Below are 21159 nucleotides of genomic sequence, written 5' to 3'. Positions count from 1 at the left end.
AGGTAAATGCTTTACCCTTGAATTACTCCCCAGTCATTCTCGAGTCTGTTCTCTGCCCCTCCCTCCCTCCCTCCCTTTCTCCTCCCCTCCCTCCCTCTTCCCCTCACACATGGGAAGTTACTGGTTATCATCTTCAGAGGCAGCCATTGCTTAGTAATTTTCTACATGTGTTTTCAGATATATTTTATGACTAAAAACCCTTTTGTTTGTATTTAAATTTTTTCTTATGTAAATGGTGGCACACTGTATATGTAGTCTTTTCTGTTCCACAGGGTGTGTGTGTGTGTGTGTGTGTGTGTGTGTGTGTGTGTGTGTTTCTGTTTTTATCATAGGTGTACACAGACAGAATGTAGTGAGGCAATTGGTTCTAGAAAAGGCATGCACTGAAGAATGTCAGTCCTTTGGGCCTTCTTTCTCAAATATTTTTCAGTTACTCCGATTCTTGGTCATCACCACAGACCACACTGCCAGTTCTTTGGTCATTAGTTCCCAGTCCCTGTGTTGAGATCTCTAGATAATGCCCTGGAGCTAATGTTCGGACATCATCTAGTTCATGAGGGTGAGAAAGGCTCTCCTCTCTCATCACGCTTCTCTCTCACTTTCTTCTTTCCATCCTCCCAGCAGAGATGACTCCACAGTGAGGAAAATATTTTGCATTTAGACCAGACAAACACAGCTGAGCCCTGAGCATGTGTCTTGGGTACAGTTCTTTTTAATACAGAATTCATGTCCCTAGGAACGATCACCTTTCTTCACGTAGGTCTTCAATCTAGTGAGCACAGGCTCATGCGCAGACACACAGCCATGGGCAGGGGACAGCCTCTTAAACTTCCCATCAGTTTTCTTTCTCAGAGGTAAAGCCCTCCGGGAGTCACCTGACCTCCAGCTCAGTCCTTCCCTGAGGGAAGTTGAGGCAAGTGTAGAAACACCTGGAACCCACCTCACAGCCTACAAGTTTGACTGGAATTTTTCTTCCGTTAGTTTCTATCTGTGGTCTACTTCTGCTCAAAAATGTATCTCACTAGGATATACGCCTTTTGAAAGCTGCTTAAAACCTTCCAGCTTCTTCCAAACCCCTAGCACTGGGCCTGTTTCTCTTGGTTTCCATTTCCTTTTTTGGGTTGCCATGGGGTTGGATGCTCCCTCACTCCCCAAGACATGATTTTCTTTCTTTTTTTTTCTCCCTGGGCTTTTCTCTGTGTTCATGTAGGGAAATAGTTTGTGGTTATATAGTGAATAGGAGAGATTTGGTTGCTGCTAGGAGAATCCCTGTTACTCAAGTCATGGTCTACCTGTTTGTGGAGGGGGAAAGCTGTGGGAATTACAGGATCAACTGACTTTGTACTAGGGGAACAAATATGCAATTTTCATTGTTCTCAAGCAATGTGTACTAAGAGTCTGTTAGGAAAAGACCACGCTGCTCTTTCTGAATATCACCTCCTTAAGACTCAGGGAAAGGTCTCAGCACAGACCCAGGGCACATAGACAGTTAGCCACAAGGAAACAGGCTAGCCCCAGGGCACACACGTGATTTGCATATTTCTGGGGGCAGTTGTACAAGGGAGGAAGTTCTGCAAAAAAAGAGTCAGAGAATGGGCGAGTTTAACGTCTCTAGATAGTTATTGGCTAATAGATTAATTTAATGTTTCCGGATAGTTATTTGCTAATTAGTATTTTTCTCTGACATGAAAGGACACATTCTCACCAACAATGATGCTCTAAAGTATTTTATAGGATGATTCCACTGTGAAACACTTATAGAAAAAGGTGGACAGCGAGGAAAAGGCAACATTAGAACCTTCATTCCACAGAGCTCTGTATGGTGTGTGTCAGTGGATTCAAAACCTTAGGGCCTCTTTCTCTGTCCCTCACTACTTCTCTTTTTTAAAGAAAGACAAATACAAGACCTTCAGACCCAGTACCAGAAAACATTTATCTTTCCATAAGCTGTTTGCCCGGGTTCTTTTCTCTGTCAGATAGCAATTAAAGCTGCCATTGGTCAAGTTCTTACTTTTTCAACAGGTGGTTTCCATATATTGTCCTGAACAGCCTTTAGATACCACTGCTATCATTGCATCTAACGAGAGAGAACCACCGAGCAGTGGTGGTGCACGCCTCTAATCCCAGCACTCGGGAGGCAGAGCCAGGCGGATCTCTGTGAGTTCGAGGATAGCCTGGTCTACAGAGCGAGATCCAGGACAGGAATTAAACTACACAGAGAAACGCTGTCTTAAAAGACAAAAAAAAAAAAAAAAAAAAAAAAAAAAAAAAAAAAAAAAAAAAAAAAAAGGGTTCAAGGGAGTTAAAGATACACAGTATGTGAAGAATTAAGACTTGATTCCTCAACACGCACACTCTCCAGCTCTTTTGAGCGGCTGTTCTGAATAAAAGCAAATGTACTTGTTACGTGGCCCTGTCAACCCAAGACAGTGTCTTCCCTGCCAGATGTGACCTGATTTAATGTGCTATCACCCAGAGACAGGTTTTTTTTCTCCTCCAAAGCATGCAATTTAGTATGGGTACAGCAATATCATTACAGCTGCTAGTTACAAAAGACCCACTCCAAATGGGATCCTATGGATAGTTCTACCATGACAGACATCTGTCCAGTCTCTGTCTTCTTACTTGTGACAGAAAAAAGGAAATGAGCTGAAGAAGATTACGATTTCCTTCCTGATGAAAGTCGCACTGAGGATACGCTGAGAAGTCTGCACCACACATCATGATACTTGTATTCCTTGTTTTGTTTATTACAGACAGCTGCTCATTTCATTTTGTTACAGGTCAACACTGAACTGTGGCTGTTTAGTGTCGGTGCACAGAACAACAGTAAATGCTTTAAGAGCCTTCTCTTAAATGCGACATGAACTGGGCGGCGGCTGCTGCTGCTGACTATGGGGAAGAAGTTAAATGTCTTCATGGAGAAGGAAAAGGGTGATGTAAAGGAGGAAATGATTGACTTCATGCTCCCTCTAGATGACAGTTATTATAACTGCACACCTGAATAACAATTAATAGAAATTTCCAAAACTGATTAAAAGTCGGGACAAGCAGAATGGAGATGGACAGGCATGCACACAAAGGAATTGTTTTTGGACAACTCCCTTTCATTTCCAAATGCTCGCCTTTCATTTTGGCTTTAACTTATACAGAAACTAATCATATCTGACCAGTAGAGCTGTCATCCTAGACTCGGGGAATGTGCTGACCCACCGTGTTAGCCAACGTTGAATCGATAGCTTTCCCTCCGTCGCTGTGGGTTATATAATCAATGTGACCTGGTGGAATCTGTCACTCATTTGAGCTTTGCCAAAAGGAAAGAGGTCTCAGGTGGGGTGGGGTAGGGTGAGCAGCTCCCAGTTCTCTGTGAAATACAAACCTTTGCTTACAGAACTCTCAATCTTAAGGCCCCTGGCACCCTCTTGTCACTTAGTAAGTCACTTGGGGATGACTCAGAAGGAGCCCAACCCAGGTTGGAATAACCACAACTTTTACATGGTGAAAGAAAAGATGTTCCTTATAAAGGGGTAGAATCTTATTTTCTTCCTGTTCCTTTATTCCTAAGGTTTTTCAAAATAGATTTTTTTTCAAAATTAAATTCAAGACTAATAAAACAAAACAACAACAACAAAAACCTCCCAAACCCTCTCTGCTCTCTTATTTCCACTGAAGAGATATTCTATTATTCTCTTGTAATTGATTGTGTATTAGCACCTACAAAGAACTAGAACAAAGTTAAGAGGACAATCAGTCAATGAGTTTAAGCTTTGAAAAAATTATTTCACCCTAACCCTTCAAAAGACAAGATACATTTGAAGAAGAAGAAGAAGAAGGAGAAGGAGAAGGAGAAGGAGAAGGAGAAGGAGAAGGAGAAGGAGAAGGAGAAGGAGAAGGAGAAGGAGAAGGAGAAGGAGAAGGAGAAGGAGAAGGAGAAGGAGAAGGAGAAGGAGAAGAAGAAGAAGAAGAAGAAGAAGAAGAAGAAGAAGAAGAAGAAGAAGAAGAAGAAGAAGAAGAAGAAGAAGAAAAGAAAACCATAGCTGTATTCAGAACCAAGTTAAACTTCATAGGAATCACACGTGGAACAGAAACAAAGAAGGGTTAAAAGCCACAGACCTACTAGGCTCCTCCCACCTAACATTAGCAGAGGCGGGTTGAGGAAGAAAACTAGAAACCAAAAAACCAGGGAAGGGACGTGGGTCAAGGTCCCTAAGAAAGGCAGCTTCTCCGCAAGCGGCAGGAAAGCTGTGCTATTCCTGAAGCTACAATCTACACACGCTTGTGTCGTGGTGGAGGACCTGGTAGTGTCACGTGGAGACTGTCAGGCAGGTGCTGCTGGCCAGGCTGCCAGCCACACGACAATGGAACCTGACTTTCCCAGTATCCACACGGGAAGGGAGGCACAAGACTCAACTCTGGGCGGGTGATCACCGTCCAGGCGAGGGCAAACGTGGGATGGACAGAGAGGGAGGTGAGAGCTCTGGGGATGAGGCACAAACATCCTCCACGCCAGGCTGACTCATTATTTAAAATGCCAAACATCTGGAAGAGCAGCTGCAGACAATCAGGCAATTAATTCGCTCCTGAACAATCAACAGTGCCAACTGAAATTGATTAGAAAGTGCACTCGAGATCCCCAGAGAGCTGCAGAATGGGATAATGCACCCCAAACAAAGCCCGTGAAACAAGGGCAGGGAGACTGGAATCAAGACAAGCGTTTATACATAACTAGTTATAAGTCTTGGAAGTGAAAAATACAGTCACCGAAGTTAAATTAGTTAAAAAAAAAAAAAAAAAGGTGGACAGTCTCCACTTGACTACTACCAGGTCCTCCACCACAACATAAGAATGTGTAGAGATGGGAGAAGTCTTAGATTTGCCAAAACCCAAGGCAGAATTTGTAAATTAGAGCATACAACTGAGAAGAAGAGGAGAAAGGATGAACAAGAAAAAAAAAATAAAAACATCTATGTAGGATAGTACAAGGAAAATTCTAGTACACACATTTGTGTGTGTATGCATGACTCTTTGTGGATGTGTGTATACGTATATGAGTATATATATAATATATATGCATGTATATGTGTGTGTGTCTGTGGGAGTATATGTTTATGTATGTATATGTATGTGTGTGTCTTTGTGTGTTTATGTGTGTATCTCTGTATGCAAATGGGTTATGTGTGTGTATGTATATGTTTATGTCTCTCTATGTGTGTATGTGTGTGGGTTATGTGTATAGTCATGTGTGTGTGTGTGTGTGTGTGTGTGTGTGTGTGTGTGTGTGTGTGTTTTCCTTAAAGCAGGAAATAGAAGAAGCAGCAAAGGAACACTTTCCAGATTTTAAGTCTCAAATCTTCTGATACATTAAAGAGAAATTTAAGAAAATCAAGGATAAAAAAATTTAAAATCTACAAGTAAAAAAAAGACGAGCTGCCCTTGAACGAGCAATAGTCCAAACTAACAGAGAGATTACCAGCAACAGTTAAGGCAAGAGGTCAATCTTCAGAAGAAAGGAACACAAGAAGCCACTGGATGGAATGAGACACCATGGAAGAATTTAGAAAGATGTAACTTTATGAAATGCAATACTAATGGAGCTGGGCTTCGTGGTGCACGCCTGTAGCAACAGCAGCTTGGTGTGGTGGGGAGCCTGCTTGGGCTACCAAAACCTCAGCCATCCTGGGCAAGAGAGCCTATGTCAAGGTAAACCAAAAAAGCCAAGCCACCATACAAAAAACATGAGAAGGAAGTAGGAAGTTACGGAAATAAAAGAGTCAGGAAACTACTTTGGTGTGTAGTGAATGGTTAATCCCAGACTGACAAAACACCAAAATTTCCAAGGTCAAGAAGAGACAATTTGAACTCTGCACAACATTTAAAAGACGATGAGATTTTGGAAAGCTCGAGATATAGTGACTGTGTAGACAGGCCCCGTCTTATTCATGACATGGTTGTCTTTGAGCAGAGAGGAAGTAAACAACACTGTCCAGGATAATATCTGCTCTCTTACTGACATAAAATCAAGACCCCTTTGCCATTTTGATGTCCACAGAATCCCATGAAAAAGGTCATGGCCGGGGTCAAACCAGTGGGGACAGAACCAGCTTGCCACTTCTTCCACAGCAACCGAACTGGTCCTCACCTCTGTGCCTGCCATCTTAGGGCGACTACAATAGATTTGTAGTAGACGTAATATTATCGATAGAATTACAGTCATAAATAATGAACGTTTGCCACAATGAGTTTCATCTTCCTGTCACCACCATAACTGCCACACCTGTCGCTAGGCGCTGGAAATGAAGTGCGGAGACTTATCATCGGGATGAGACAGATACATAAAGAAATACAAGAAGAAAAGAGGACCCTGCTGAGGTAAGGGGAGGGTCCAGTTCAGTGCCTGAAGTTCTGAGATGTGAATGCCCAGATTTCCTGTGTGGCATCACTGTGTGGCTCAATGAGCAGCCAACAAAAAGAAATGTCTTATGAGAACCGTGTTTGAATGAGGCATCAGAACTTCCTTTCCCAGGGTCCAGCAATTCTACATAACAAACCACAGTGGCTTCTCACTTGGATCACTGAGGCAAGAGGCTGCTGCAGTTATCTCACTGCCAGCTGACTCCCAGGGTCTTACTGATATCTGAACAGAAGGCTTTGAGCTAACTGTAGCCAAGGCCAAATTAGAGTTAGGAGTGTAAGGAAAAGGATTCCAGATGCTTCCAAGCAAATGCAAAATAATGTCCTTGTTCGGCCCCGCCAGGGACAGCCAGGAAAAGAAGCCGCATGTCCTCCAGATGAATACTGATGTTCTCAGGGTCCTGGAGATGCTCCCCAGGCTCACTTTGTTTCTGCTGCTCAGAGTGAACAGGGGTAATCTATCTTCCTGACATTGCTCTGTCAGGACAACCTACCTTCTGTCTAAAGAGCCTTTCCTCACTGATTTCTTTATCCTTCTACACCTGAGGCAATTTACTCTACTCTATTTCCCCAAATAAGTCTGCTCCCCGGCTGCCCTCAGGGCAGGTTGGTATTCCAGGTCTTATGTTTTGAACATGAAATGTCCCCCACAAACTCCTGTGTTTGAGCTGGTGGTGCTGTTTGGGATGATTATGGAACCTTTAGGAGGTTCACTGGAGGAAGTTTTATAGCCTGGCTATCAAATCCTCCACTTCCTGTGTGCAATACAATGCAACCAGGCAGCGTCTGGCTCCTGCTGCTGCGCATTTCCCGCCTGTCATCACGTCTTTCTCACCGTGGTGAACTCTAGCCCTCTGGAACTACAAGCAAAAATGAGTACTTTCTCTCCTAAGTTGTTTTCTCGGGTATTTTCATAGCAACAAAAATAAAACCAATACAGCAGGGGTTCTAAAGCAATGGAGACCCACTATTCCTTGGGTTCATCATTTTTTAAAACCCAGTATATAAGTTAAAATTGCACAGATATATAAATGTATATGCATATACCACATATCATGTATACATTCTTTCATTCCAAACTCTACAAAGAGGTCTCAGTTTAAAAAAATCCTTTAAAAAAAAAAAAGGTCTAGTATGTATTTCTGGGACATTAAAAATGTCTTCAAACTGTCATTGAACTTCCTGACATCACCTTGAGAGAGGGCTTTCCACTTCCCATCTTCTGACCGCTCCCCCACACCCCCCGAGGTGTATGCTTCTCACTAAGGGAGAATTAGATCACAGTGGTGGCCATGAGGTGTGTGGCCCTGTGTGATGCAGATCCCAGACGGCTGACAGCAGGGAGTGTCTGGGGAAGGACGACATTTGCTGACAGAGGAAAGAAAGTGACCCTCCTATCAGGACAGCCAGCCAAGAGAGACTGTGGGGCTCCTGAATCTGCGGCAGGCTTGGTGAGGGAGCAAGCAGCTATTAGCCAAGACTCTTTCCTAATGCTTGGCAGTCTAAGAATGGGTTTGAAGCCTTGGCACTGAGGCTCAGCTTGAAATTCAACAAATGCCATTTCAGTTTCTCTCAATTTTCTAAGTTGCCATAATTCAATTCTGTAACGCTAATACATGTTTATTATTATATACATGTCAGGAAATTCACAAAACCCCAGCTGCCACACGAAAGGAGTTAGTTTTCACCTATGGTAACCACAGTTGAGACTACTTCAGACTTGTACTAAACTCAGCCAACACTAGTTTGCAGGAGCAGCCCTGCAGCAGATGCTTGGCAGATCACTTGTATCATATGCTTGGCTCTGATGTAAGGAAATATCAGACAGGTGAGACATGGGATCATGAAATCTTTGTGGGGTAGAAAACGTCCTGTTTTAGGAAGCCAGTTGGGTCACTCACTATATACTCATACTAACGAAGAAAAAGATCATTTATGTAATGTATGTGTTGAACTGTACCATAAACTGTCATAAAAAGGTGTGATCTGGGGGCTGGAGGCATGGCTCAGAAGTTAAAAGCATGTACTGCTTTTGCAAAGGAGCTGAGCTTCCGGCACCCACATTGGGTGGCTCACAACCACCTGTACCTCCAGCTGCAGGGGATCTGGTGTTCTCTTCTAGCTTCTTCAGGCAGGCACACACACACACACACACACACACACACACACACACACACACACACACCCCACTACCACAACCACCACCACCACTGAAACTTTTTGAAAAGAAAAGTGAAATTTAAGGAGATTAGTGAACAGGAGGGAACGGGTGCTAGAGTGTCTGAAGCTTCCTTGGGTACCTGTGTCCTCCCCAGGCTCTCCTCAGCCCCTGCAGAGTCCACCCTAGCTTCTAGCTGGGTCACTGACCTCTTTCCTTTTCTAGTATCAGCTTCATATTGGGCCAGGAAGCAACAGTTCCTAGGCAAAACTTCATGATTTCTATCAAATGCAACCATGAATTAACTGGGTAAATAGGAGTGAATTTTTTGGAGTCTTTTTCTCAATAGGACTTTCCTCTACCGATTATTAAATAATGTTCTCTAGACAAAAATCCACAAGATCTTAGGGCCTCATGCTGAAAACAGCCATGGCTGTATATAAAAATGGCTGCCTCGGCAAGGAATAAGGAAAGATGATACAAATGAATCATCATGATGATAAAGGCTGCTAATTGGGACCAATGTCCAGTGAGCTGTTTTAAGACAGGAGAAAGTGATAATTCTTTTCAATAGTGATTGCTATAAAATCAATAATATTTGATTCTTCAGAAATATCTGAAAATGTTTGCATGAAATGGCAGCTCCCATTCAAACCCAATGTTATCTTTTTTGGAACAACAAACAAACATACAAATAAGTAAATAAAAGAGGTTGCAGGTGGCTAGCATATCTAAAATATAGTTATGAAATATGAAGGTCTGAGACAGATATATATATATATATATATCTTTGTCCTTGTTTCTTTCTTTAATTTCCATCTTTGGCATTCACTATGTGATACATCCTTATAAGATTTATTTTAGTTTTAAGTGTGTGTGTGTGTGTGTGTGTGTGTGTGTGTGTGTGTGTGTGTGCATTCACAAGTGCAGTTGCCTGTGGAGGCCAGAAGAGGGTGCTAGATCCCTTGGAGCTGGAGTAAGCCATCCAATATGGGTATTGGGAACTGAACTCGGCAAGAACTTCTAACTGTGGAACCATCTCTCTACCCCTGATACATCTTTATAGATTGCACTGAAACACTCTTTGAAGAAAGAGAACAAAAATAGGATAAACATATTAAGAAATACATATCTAGGGGAGTCTAATGAGAAAGGATTTCAGCTACAGAGACAATGTTCTTCAGAGGGCTTGGAGCTGGGTGTAGGTGTGTCCAATGAGAGGTAAAGCTGGTTCCCTGAAACATCTTCCCATATGGGATCATATGAAGTGTACCTGCTTGCTTACCAGATATACACATTGTGCTTCTTGATTAACAAGAGGATTATAATAAGGAGAATTAAGGATGGGAATGACATGGTTTCATACTGTTTAGCCATGCAAATCTCTGCTGCTGGCACTCATTTTTAAACACATGTTGCAAAAACAGGGACACTGGACATAAGCCAAAGCTGTGACAGCCCAGGACTTACTCACCATGCGCGCACGAAATAATGCGGGGATAAAGGACTGGTTAGATAGCTGGAGAATTCTTGAAGTATCCTTCAGGACGTAGATATTGCCAAAATCAACTTGCGTGGGATGAATGAAGATAACCGGGCCTTCTCCAATACTCTGTATATGACATGCCTGAGTTCCACAAGAGAAAGAACACAGGGCCAGGTGAAATGGCTCCCCTTAAGAGGGGTGAAAATAAAAGCTGCTAGTCTCCTCTAATAAAACCAGGGACAGGAAGGGTGCTGATGTGAGCTGATGTCCCTTCCCACTGGTTCTCTGTGGTCAGAGGGACATGGAGCTCTGAGCACGTGTAGTCAGAAATGTCTGTCTAGCCTGGAATGCCTCCCTGGGATGGTCAGCTTCCCTGGGCCAGTCCAGGGTCACACAGTAGAGAAAACCAGACTCTTGGAGCCATGTGTCCCACTCAGCCCTTTGGTCTCAAGAACACGTAACATGATGTTAAATGTCAGTGCTTCGAGTCGGATGTGTCTGAGCTTGATATCCAGTCCTGTCACTCTGACAACAGTTGACAGGCAGAGCTACTGCACACAGCTGTGCAGGCCGGGGGTTGAAATCCACACTATGAACTATGTGGGCTCTTGTCTTCCTAAAGCACTAGCTGCCTTCTTACCAGGGGCATCTGTGCAGGGCTGGAGTGGTCACAGTGAGCCACGGGGGGTTACTGACCTGCTGTGGATCATCCATAGCATCTTATACAGAAGTGGTCCAAGAAAAGCTTAGCTCATTGTGCTCTGTGGGCAGTCAGTATCAGCTCAAAGGCCGCCACTCTGGGATGGTCTGTATGTCAAATGTGTGCTCTGATTGGTCAATAAATAAAACACTGATTGGCCAATGGCCAGGCAGGAAGTATAGGCGGGACTAACAGAGGAGAATTGAGAGAACAGGAAGGCAGAAGGAGTCACTGCCAGCCACCGCCAGGATAAGCAGCATGTGAAGATGCCAGTAAGCCATGAGCCACATGGCAAGGTATAGATTTATGGAAATGGATTAATTTAAGCTGTAAGAACAGTTAGCAAGAAGCCTGCCATGGCCAATCAGTGTTTTATTTATTGACCAATCAGTACAATTTAAATATCACCATACGCCACCCAGCTTCCAAGTGAACTGAAATGCACAGGGAAACAACCTCCATCAAGACTCAAGATTTATCAGTTCAGCCTAAGCAGCAGTGTTCAGTGTCTCTCTCCTACCTTGCCCGGAGACTCTTAACATCTTTGGTAGGTAAACATGGATGACGGTTAATGACCAAGGAAAGGCACTAACGTGTGTGTGTGTGTGTGTGTGTGTGTGTGTGTGTGTGTGTGTGTGTGTGTACATGGATTGCATATATGAAAATTTGGCACTCAAGTTAGGTTTAAGAGCAATTACTATACCACCCTACAACTTTTGGCTGCATCTGCAGAGTTTTCCTAGGTAATGCCACATATGAGTTTTACTACTGTAGAATGAAAACATAAAGCCCTGTAATTACAGAAACCAGAGGATACACAATGATGACATGATGTCAGTGAAGAAGATAAAAACTCTATGGTAGGGTGGGAGCATGTGACTTCAACTGTGATTCTGAAAACTGACTCACCAGAGGGGTGTCTTGGCTCCCGAAGACCGAGATGTAAACTGTGGATCTGTGTTCACCGGTGACCTGGGTCTCCAAGGATAGTGGTATGTTCACAGTGCTGTGGGGGGAGATGACCCCACAGGGGGCGGGGCTGGAAAGCAGTACAGCTGGTGTATTCTCATACAGCTAGAGAGAGACAAACCAGGGGATAAGCAGGCCAGAGTCACAGAACAATTGTCTTATCGGCTTATTTTGAAACAACTGTCCTCTGCATTCACGGAGAGTCATTAGGAGTATGTCATCATTTAGAGTAGTCCATGGCATAAAGGACACCAGGTTAAGCACAAAGCATATGCGGCAAAAGATCCTAAGTTCCCAGCACAGTGAGATGCAGGGATGAGCACAAAGGCATTCTGGACACCAGCCTTTCACGGCCAAGGTCTACAGCTGGGTCCCTGTGCCTTCACGCTTCATTTCCCACTGCCGTAGACCTTTGCACCCCATTAATGGAGGCCATGCCACCAGCGGTTCCTGAGCACGTGGTCCTTGTCCCACCTGCGATCCTTTGTGCTTGTGATCTCCTTCTTAGCCTGCTCTTCTCCTTGACCTGCCTCAGGTACTTTTTCTTGAATTTGCTCCAGTTACCTCATCCCCAAAAGCTGCAGAGGTGGGGCGTTGCTCCGAGAGCATCCAGTGAGGTCCTTTTCTATAGCACATGACCACCTGTATGTTCATCTCTATGGGCTGGATATATTTTGGAGCCTGGCTTCTCCGTTTTGACAAGCCCAGTTTCTGGCCCAGAGTTTACCTGTAGGTCTGAATGATTCTGAAAACCTTACTGGGGACCTTAGCTCTCAGCAGAAAGGCACAGCATGCAGCTTTCGCCCTTCTGGAACATCCCTACCCTTTCTGCATCTGGCGTGGCCTAACAGAGCTTAACACGTTCTATCTTTATGTATCATTCTTTTGCTGAGCCCCCCGGAGCCTGAGACAAGAGGAAAAAAGTCTGTGATACTGATCTTTATCCAAATAATGATATTTTGTGTGCTATAGTTTTTAAAATTATTTTAGTATCTTAGAACATGTGGCAAAAAGAAAATACTAAGTATCTTGATGACTGAGTAAGCTTCATCTTCCATTTTGCACCCAAGGCATGTTCTACCTGGTTCCCAGCTCCCTGTGTTGAAGTGCTTCCCTTGACCCTTGACCCTGGACACAGGCTGTGCTCTGAGTCCTTGAGATGACCATGCACAACATAGGGCCCTCCTCGTCTGCTGCTGGCTCTCTGCTGGATGTGTCCAGTAGCTTGGTCCCTGGTTTCTGCTTGTCTTAGAGAAGCCCACATAATAATTCCAACTTCCTCTCCTATATGATAGCCCTTTGGCTAGTGAGAGGTAACCATATTGTCCTGGTTGAGCCTTCTTTGTTCAGTCGAAACACCTGAGGTGGCTCTTCCCATGACTAAGATTTGCAGATGACATGGGTCACATTTTGGTTACCATAAATATGATGCTCCCCCTCCCTCCCTAAGTTTTCATTACAAAAGATAGCAAGAGCCAAAGATAAAACTCTGGCCATGTTTTGACCAGTGCCTACCAGCTTCCTTTAGCTGTATTTCTCAGATTCAGCCCAAATATTTATTGATTCTGTGGTCCCCATAAAACACTAACACATAAAGCTCAGTAGTGGTCTGAATGAGAAATGTTCCTCCTAGGATCAGGGATTTGAACATTTGGTCCCTAGTTGGTGGTGCCATTTTAGGATGTGGAGCTTTGCTTGAGGAGGTACACCATCGGGGGTTTGTAGCCTCTCTCTACTCCAGTTCACTCTCTCTGCTACCTGTGTGTTGAAATGTGCTCAACTAACTTTTGCTCCAGCTGTCTGCTGCCATGTCTCCCTGCCATGATGGACTCTACCCTCTGGAACCAGTAAGCCAGAATAAACTATTTCTTCCAATAAGCTGTTCTTTGTCATAGTGTTTTATCATAGCAACACGAAAGTAACTAATAAAACATCCCAATTACCCTCCCCCATAAATTTAGACTGTAGTCTGTATGCACAGAGCTAAATTTTAAACCCAAATGCATTCTTGGTAAACTGTATATCATTAGCAACCTTCTGCTAATCTAGTCTATATAAGTCTTTCTGAATTTTCTGCACATGTGACCTGTTTGGTCCTCTACGTAGCCAGGTGTAGTAGTGTGGTATGTGGTAGTATGGAAGGATCTAGTTCATAGGCATTAAGACACAGTTTCTCTTCCTGTGTAACCCCTAGCTTTCTGGTCCAAATGGTCCACTAATAAACACTTCATTGCTGTATCTTGGTGATGCTATTCAGCCATGGCCATGAGCACAAATGAAATCTCCCAGCTCACTTCCCAAGCTCTGTTAATTCACAGACAATTATCTGCAGGTGCACTTCTGCGTGTTGGCTTAATTGACACCTTCCCTTCTTTATCAAGGACAATTTCCCTGGGAAATTAACCACTGTTTACACCTGCAGCTGCTCATCCACACAGAGAGCAATCCAGCTGTGGCTTCCTAACCCAACACCCAACTCATCTGAGGGTTAAAAATCAGAAGAACAGGAGGTCCCTTGCACAGGACTATGGCTTCTCAGAAGGATGCCTCTTTCTCCCTGAGGGAGTCCACGGGAAGAAATCTCGACACAGAAGAAAGATAAAGTAACTCACCTGGGGCAGGACCTTATAGCACCCGGGAAGGTCATCACGATTGACAAGCTGGATGGTCTTCTCATACGGGTACTTCAGGAAGCAGCGCCCGAAGTTCACCTCTGTGGTAACCAGTTGGAGGGTAGGCACAACACACCTGCTCGAAGGAGCCCATTAAACAAGTCAAAACAGAGAGCTTGTTTACACTCAGAAAGGCAGAGTCCTAAATGTATCTGTCACTGTCGCATAGTAGCTTTTCTCTGATACCTCTAATCGTGGGCACCATGGGCCACAACTGATCATTTCAGCTCTTCTGTCCTATTCTCTCCCTCTTAGTCTCCACCCACCATTAGTTAATCGGAAGAGAACCAGAGGTAAACCTCCTTAAACAGCCACCTCTGCTGGGCAGTGACAGCCCTTTCCATTAATTTTCCAGCGTGTTCCTCCTTTGTGAAGGGCCCCATAGCCAAGTTCACTAGGGTAGTGGGTCTCCATCTGTGTAAAACAGGGCCCATGGCAACTGCATGGAGTCTTAACTAGCCGTGACGCTGTGGATGGGTCAGAAAGCCTCCAGGTACTAACACAGCCTGAATCATCTAAATCACAACACTAATTCTAATTCCACTGCAAGTAGCTGTCTGGGATGAGCATGCTCCTGCAGCTCAGGCCAGGACTGGAGCTATGCTAGTGCTTCTCGCATTCAGCCCTGGGTTGCTGTTCTATCACTCGGTGACCTGGGCCTTATTTCATGTCTACAGCTCACAGTGTCTAACCTGCCCTAGGTCACAGTCTGACACGAAGCACAAAGATGGAGAGAACTGGTTGTTGAGCTGCATGGAGCCTGGTTAGTGCTGACCCTACAAAGTCCAACCTGGGTTAGAGTCAGCTGCTCTTTGCCTCACGTCTCACCCCCCTAGGGAGTAAAATGAAAGCATCCTGGAGACTGGATGGCATTATTCAGTGGGGCTGTTACTCTTAGCGCGGTGTGGAGGAATCCAGGAGAGAGGGGATGGACCTGGGGTGAGGGCATGGCAAGAGTCAGTGCCGGCTCTCTGAGGGGATGCCGTGGGGTACAAGTTCTAAGAGAAGCTCTTCTGTTGAGGGTCAGCAAGCAGTTCCCGCAGGTGACGTGGGAAATGGCAACAGGAAGGGACCTCTCTTCAACCTGATGATGAGCGCTCATTCTCAGCTAGCACGAAAATTGTCGGTTGACCCCCGTGACTTTCTCAAAGCTAATCCTTTGCTCTCTGAGCCAGTGTGGCTGAGAGGGGTTATGATATTTTACGTGGCTCACCGCAAACCTTAGCAGGAGACTCACAGTCCCTTTAGGCATTATTATTTTTTACAATTTAGAACAGCTGCAGGGAAAGGAGGCTGAAAGGGGTCGGAAACAGTCAGCACAGAGGTCAAACGCAAGACCAGACCCAAGGCAAAGGCAGACCTCAGAGTGGTGCAGACTGGACCACAGAGCTTTTCCTGTTTTCAGTCAAACAAACAAACAAACAAACAGTCAGATCGTAATGACATTTAAGTAGACTGAGGCAGCAAGAGTTCTAGCTCCTTCCAGGTTGATATTTGTCTCTACTCAAGCTTCAGACACACACAGGGAGGCCAGTGATTATCAATCAGCACGTCTGCACCTTCCTTAAGGTGTCTCCCGAAGACTCATAGGACCCAATCCCAGGTTCTGCTATGCTAGTTCTGCACGTCATTTCTCCCTGTCCACAGCATTTGCTTCCACACAGTTCTGAAGCCTGTGTGCTGTGGGAGGAGGACAGTCAGCCCCATTTAAACCTGCCTTCAGAGATCCTTACCGACTGAGAGAGAGAGAGAGAGAGAGAGACAGACAGACAGACAGACAGACAGACAGACAGAAGCTGGATGCTTGGGAGGTGGAGCTGTGAACGAAGTGTTTGCTGTGCAAACACGAGGAGCTGAGTTAGGACCCATACACACACATTCACACACACACACATTCACACACACACACACACACATTCACACACACACACACACACATTCACACACACACACACACACACACACTCACACATACACACACACACACACACTCATGTAAAACCTGCGGGTGGTGGGGCAGAGAGCGGATCCCAGATGCTCCATGGCCAAGTTCAGTGATAGAGCTCCAAATTCAGTGATAAACCCTGACTCAAAAATAAGGTAAAGAGTGACAGAGGGGACACCCAAGATCAATCTCTGGGCTCTACATGTGCACACCTGGAGTGAGTGCATCCCTACACTTATGTGTACACACATATACAACACACATAGATATACACATATGTGTGTGCATACCCACAGAGTGAAGATGATACATTTCTATTACTAGAGATTGACAACAGCATCCACCTTGTACTACATGACCTTGGCATATCAATCACATTAAAAACTGAAAATAAAATTCAGCAACTCGTCACCTACCTGCTAAACCCTTTCAGTTACATACTTATATATAAGACCATCAGAGGGCAACACAACACACACACAAAGCCTTTTGGTCCTTAGGGTCTCCACCAAAGGTCCTTTACAAACACTCTCTGTTTCAAAGCTTTGCCCTTTGTGCTCCAGATTCCATTTCCCATCCTAGAAACCCAAGAGGACTCCAGTACGCAATGTTTAGCAGGCCAATTGCCTTGTGGGAGGCAGCCTGACACTGGGTGCAGGGGGCGGGGGCTGCGGGCAGAGAGGAACAGGTGCATGCTACCTGGCTGTAATCAAGAGTGCCAGCACTTCTTCTCCAATACCCTCCACATCTACCACCAGCGCCAGCTCGTATTTCTGCACGGTGTTGGAGCACAAGGTCACCTGGGAAGAAAAAGGTGACAAGTTGCTATTCAGAAAGACCGGGGACGGGGTGTTGAGTGGGGGGGAGCACTTGAGTCAGCACGCTTTCTAAGCACTTCACATTGTGGGGTCAGGGCATGGCGGATGTTTTCAAAGGCTGGGTTAGAAAGCCAATGTTGTTAGCACAATAGGCCGGTTCGGTTCTGAGGTGATTTTTATCACAGGAACTTCACACCCACGCCAGGGGGAAAATGACCACAGATGGTGAGAAATAACAAGCAGACTTGAGTTACTGCAGTTTAAATTGTTCCTTATGCTACAGGCGGCTATCTAAATGATAAAACTTCAATATAATTGAGTAAACAGTACAGGGCATTTTCTCTTGCATCAAAGGGAAATTAAAATAATTGTGTATTCTTCAGAAACTGGCTGGGGCAATCCGTTTTTCAAACTAAAAATTTGTCTCCCCCTTTCATTTTCATTATTAGAGCAGAAAATAGGAAGGTCCAAGCCAGGTCCACCTGAGGACAATCTCTACCCAGAACATTCTGGCCTCTGTTTGTATTTACGCTGTGAAACTCTGTGTTTAGGCCCTCTGAAAGCCTCGTTACAACTTTTAATTGCTTCAAAATGATTTCTACTGGAAGGGATACTTGTTAGTCTGGAAAACAGCTTCTGGCATGGGCTAAGGGTTTTCTGTCTATAAATTATGTATCAGGTACTAATTAAAATCTTTTTGGTTGCAGAGGGAATTGCCGCATGCAAATTTGAGTCCACACAGACCTGGCTGGAGTGTGGATCAGAAGAGAGAGACGAAGCGCAGATAGGGTGTTTGCCAAATATATCAGAAAAATAAAAAGAAGGAAAGCATTGATTTGAAAATAAAATTTGTCAGGCTCGGAGAAAAGCTGAGGATGTCAGCCTGCATGATTGGAACCCCTGTTTATGTATTGGGATTGTGGTCCATAGGAAAAAAAGCCAAGGGTTCCAGTAGAAGGCTGGGGGAGAGATGCTGTCTTCAGACACCCCTGTGCTATCTCTAGGGGCCAAAGGGAAGGGAGCCTGCATGGAGGCTGAGCATCGAGTGAAAGATGAGTCCACTGAAGCCGAACTCCTTGCTAGGAAAAGCCAGTTAGCAATCTCCGGAGATGACATATCAAACCTCTTCAGAGCCCTGGAGAAGCCCACTGGAAGAGCTGAAAATTCCCAGGAAAAGAGTTAGGGTGGAGAGATCCCGGGCAAGATATTAAGAAGCTTCTAAAACAAAATTGGGGATGAAACAGTGGCCGGATTAAATAGTCAATGATAATATCTAAAGAATTCGCCATCTCCTTTCTTAGAAATCATCACTTTGGTTTAGCGGCCTTCCATTTTGCTAGATCTCAGTGTTGGGAGGAGCAAAGGTAAGAGGAGACAGCTAAAACCCTCCTCAGTTAACTTTGAAATAATCCTGCCGATGGCACTATGAGGCCATCACTAAGTCCAGTGCATTGACCTCATTTCAGACCAAGCCTAGGGTGAGGAGAGGTGCTGGGCAGCCTTTGTATTCCTTTTCCTGTGGGCTCAGATACAAAGCTCTGATGGAAACGAACATCGCACTCACAGTTGCCGGGACCCAGATTTAGACTGCAAACCTGAATGACCCGGCTGGCAGCCTGGCATAAACCCGGATGTTTATGGTTGTGGAGCATCTGAGTCTGAAGCCAGAGTCTGAGTTGTTCTTCGCTTCTGTTAGTGTCAGTGGGTGGGTTGTCCTTAGGGGACAGAGACTGCACTGGAAAGAACTGGAAGCTGCAGTTCCTGGGAGGCACTGCATCTACACTCAGATAAATCAACTGGAGTGTCCTGGTCTGGAGGAAACAAGGTTCTTCCAGAGAAACACTTGAGCCCTTCTTTTGGCCATTAGACTATTGAAACAGTGGTTCCCAAGAAACTGGAACCCCCTTCCCCATTAACTCCTGCAATCTCAAGCTGGAGAAGAAGGCTGCTGCCTGGAAAGAGATCTTACACAGTTCTGAAAATTAGTCAGACCACCTCAGAGGAGAGACCAGAGCTGAAACTGCGATGATGCGTGAGGCCAGACCAAGATCAGAACTACTCTACTTAAACCAAATCTCATGTCAGGACCCCAAGATGACGGGGGAGGGGGTGCCGCTAGACTTCTTTGTTCCTCTTTGCATGGTGGGGATTTGTCTTTCTACTTGACTTATTGAGGACTGGCTTGCTAGGCCTGGCTGAGCACAGGCTCTAACCTTAGCAGTTCCAGGAACACGGGCAGCGTGGATTTCTCTGCTCGGCCTATTTGGGTTTGGTTCCTTGGTCTCAGAGGCGTGTTTCCTACAGACCCAGTTCTGCATGTGATTCCCTGGTGTGGAATATGATTTTAAGATGTGTTATATTCGTTTATGCTGTGGAACATTTGTTTTAATGATGCAAAGATGGATTGCCTTCTTTTATGTTGCATTTGTTTGACTTTGTGAAGCAGTGTTACTTTGCCTGTCTAAAACACCTGATTGGTCTAATAAAAGGCTGAATAGCCACCGGGCGGTGGTGGCGCACGCCTTTAATCCCAGCACTCGGGAGGCAGAGCCAGGCGGATCTCTGTGAGTTCAAGGCCAGCCTGGGCTACCAAGTGAGCTCCAGGAAAGGCGCAAAGCTACACAGAGAAACCCTGTCTCGAAAAACCAAAAAAAAAAAAAAAAAAAAAAAAAAAAAAAAAAAAAAAAAAAAAAAAAGGCTGAATAGCCAATAGCAAGGCAGAGAGAGGGTAGGCAGGGATGGCAGGCAAAGAGAATAAATAGGAGGAGAAATCTGGGAGGAGAAGATTGAGGAATGAGAAAAAAAGGAGAGGAGGACATCAGGGGCCAGCCACCCAGCTACACAGCCAGCTACAGAGTAAGAAGTAAAGAAAGGTATACAGAAATAGAGAAAGAGAAAAGCCCAGAGACAAAAGGTAGAAAGGATAATTCAAGTTAAGAAAAGCTGATAAAAAACAAGCCAAGGTAAGGCCAGGCATTTTTAAGTAAGAATAAGCCTCCCTGTGATTTATCTGGGAGCTGGGCGATGGGCCCCCAAAGAACAAAGAGCCAAAAGAGCAAAGAGTAAAGACAACCCACAACAATTCCCCTGGCACTCCCAGAGAGCCCCAGGTGAGGTGTTGGTGGCTATCTGAAAGGTGGGTGTTGGGCCGTGTGTGCTGAAGCCTGTGCACGTTACCTTGATGGCAGCGAAGCCCTGGGCACGTATGGTGCCACTGCTGGGAGTGATGGTGAATTCTTTTGGTTTCGTTGCGGATATTTCTGTATTGATCCACGACCGTCTTTTAATGTCTGACTCCTGAGAGTAACTTGGGATGCTTTGCTGGCCTTCGCCATCTCCACGGACACGCAATTTGAAGGTCATGGGGACCAAAGATGTATTATTGAGGGAACACATCAAAGTATGGGGAAATCCTGGGGAACAAAAGAAGAGGTGAGAAAGACTCCCTTCTCCCAGTAGCCTCCTTTGGCCAATAAATCCCCCAGCAATGGCCTAGCATTGAGTACGTAATTCATCACACTTCCTCACCACTTTCCAACTTGTCCTACATTTGTTTGTTTGTTTGTTTATTGTGTGTGCATGTGTGTGGGTATGTGTGGAGGTCAGAGGTCAATGTTAGCTTCTTCCTCAATCACTATTCACTTTATTTTTTGATACAGAGTCTCTCACCAAGCCTGGAGTTTCCTGGTTTGGTTAGACTGGCTGTCCAGCAAAGTTCAGGGACCCTTTCTCTGTCTCCCCAATGTCAGGATTATAAGTATACTCCACTGCATCCAGGTAGTTCACTGGGTTCTGGGAGATCCAATCCAGGTTCCTATGTTCTCACGGCACTTCATTAACTCAGCCAAGTCCCTAGGCCCTCTTTAAAAATCTCTTAAATGTATGTACAAGACAATGGGTTTCACTGTGACATCCTCATCTTCCCAAATGTACGTCATATTCATTTCCTGTTATCGCCTTAAACCATCAATCACGCAATCAATAAATACACTTCATTCAT

The 21159-nt window shown here is 44.8% G+C and overlaps 1 protein-coding gene across 3 annotated transcripts in view; it reads right to left on the bottom strand.

The window, feature by feature from the left end:
* Window positions 1-21159, bottom strand: part of Hydin (HYDIN axonemal central pair apparatus protein) — a 358418-nt gene that overhangs the window by 189833 nt on the left and 147426 nt on the right. For all 3 annotated transcript variants that reach the window (XM_042277692.2, XM_015992939.3, XM_076571514.1), the window contains exons 14-18: window positions 20337-20572; window positions 17041-17141; window positions 14337-14472; window positions 11665-11829; window positions 10044-10196 (exon numbers count right to left, since the gene is read on the bottom strand). In XM_042277692.2, the coding sequence (XP_042133626.1) occupies window positions 10044-10196; window positions 11665-11829; window positions 14337-14472; window positions 17041-17141; window positions 20337-20572 (791 nt within the window). The remainder of the gene's footprint in view (window positions 1-10043; window positions 10197-11664; window positions 11830-14336; window positions 14473-17040; window positions 17142-20336; window positions 20573-21159) is intronic.

This window comes from Peromyscus maniculatus, chromosome 5 (assembly GCF_049852395.1).
Source record: "Peromyscus maniculatus bairdii isolate BWxNUB_F1_BW_parent chromosome 5, HU_Pman_BW_mat_3.1, whole genome shotgun sequence".
Classification (NCBI taxonomy): Eukaryota; Metazoa; Chordata; class Mammalia; order Rodentia; family Cricetidae; genus Peromyscus; species Peromyscus maniculatus.
This window is presented reverse-complemented; position numbering and strand designations above follow the sequence as displayed.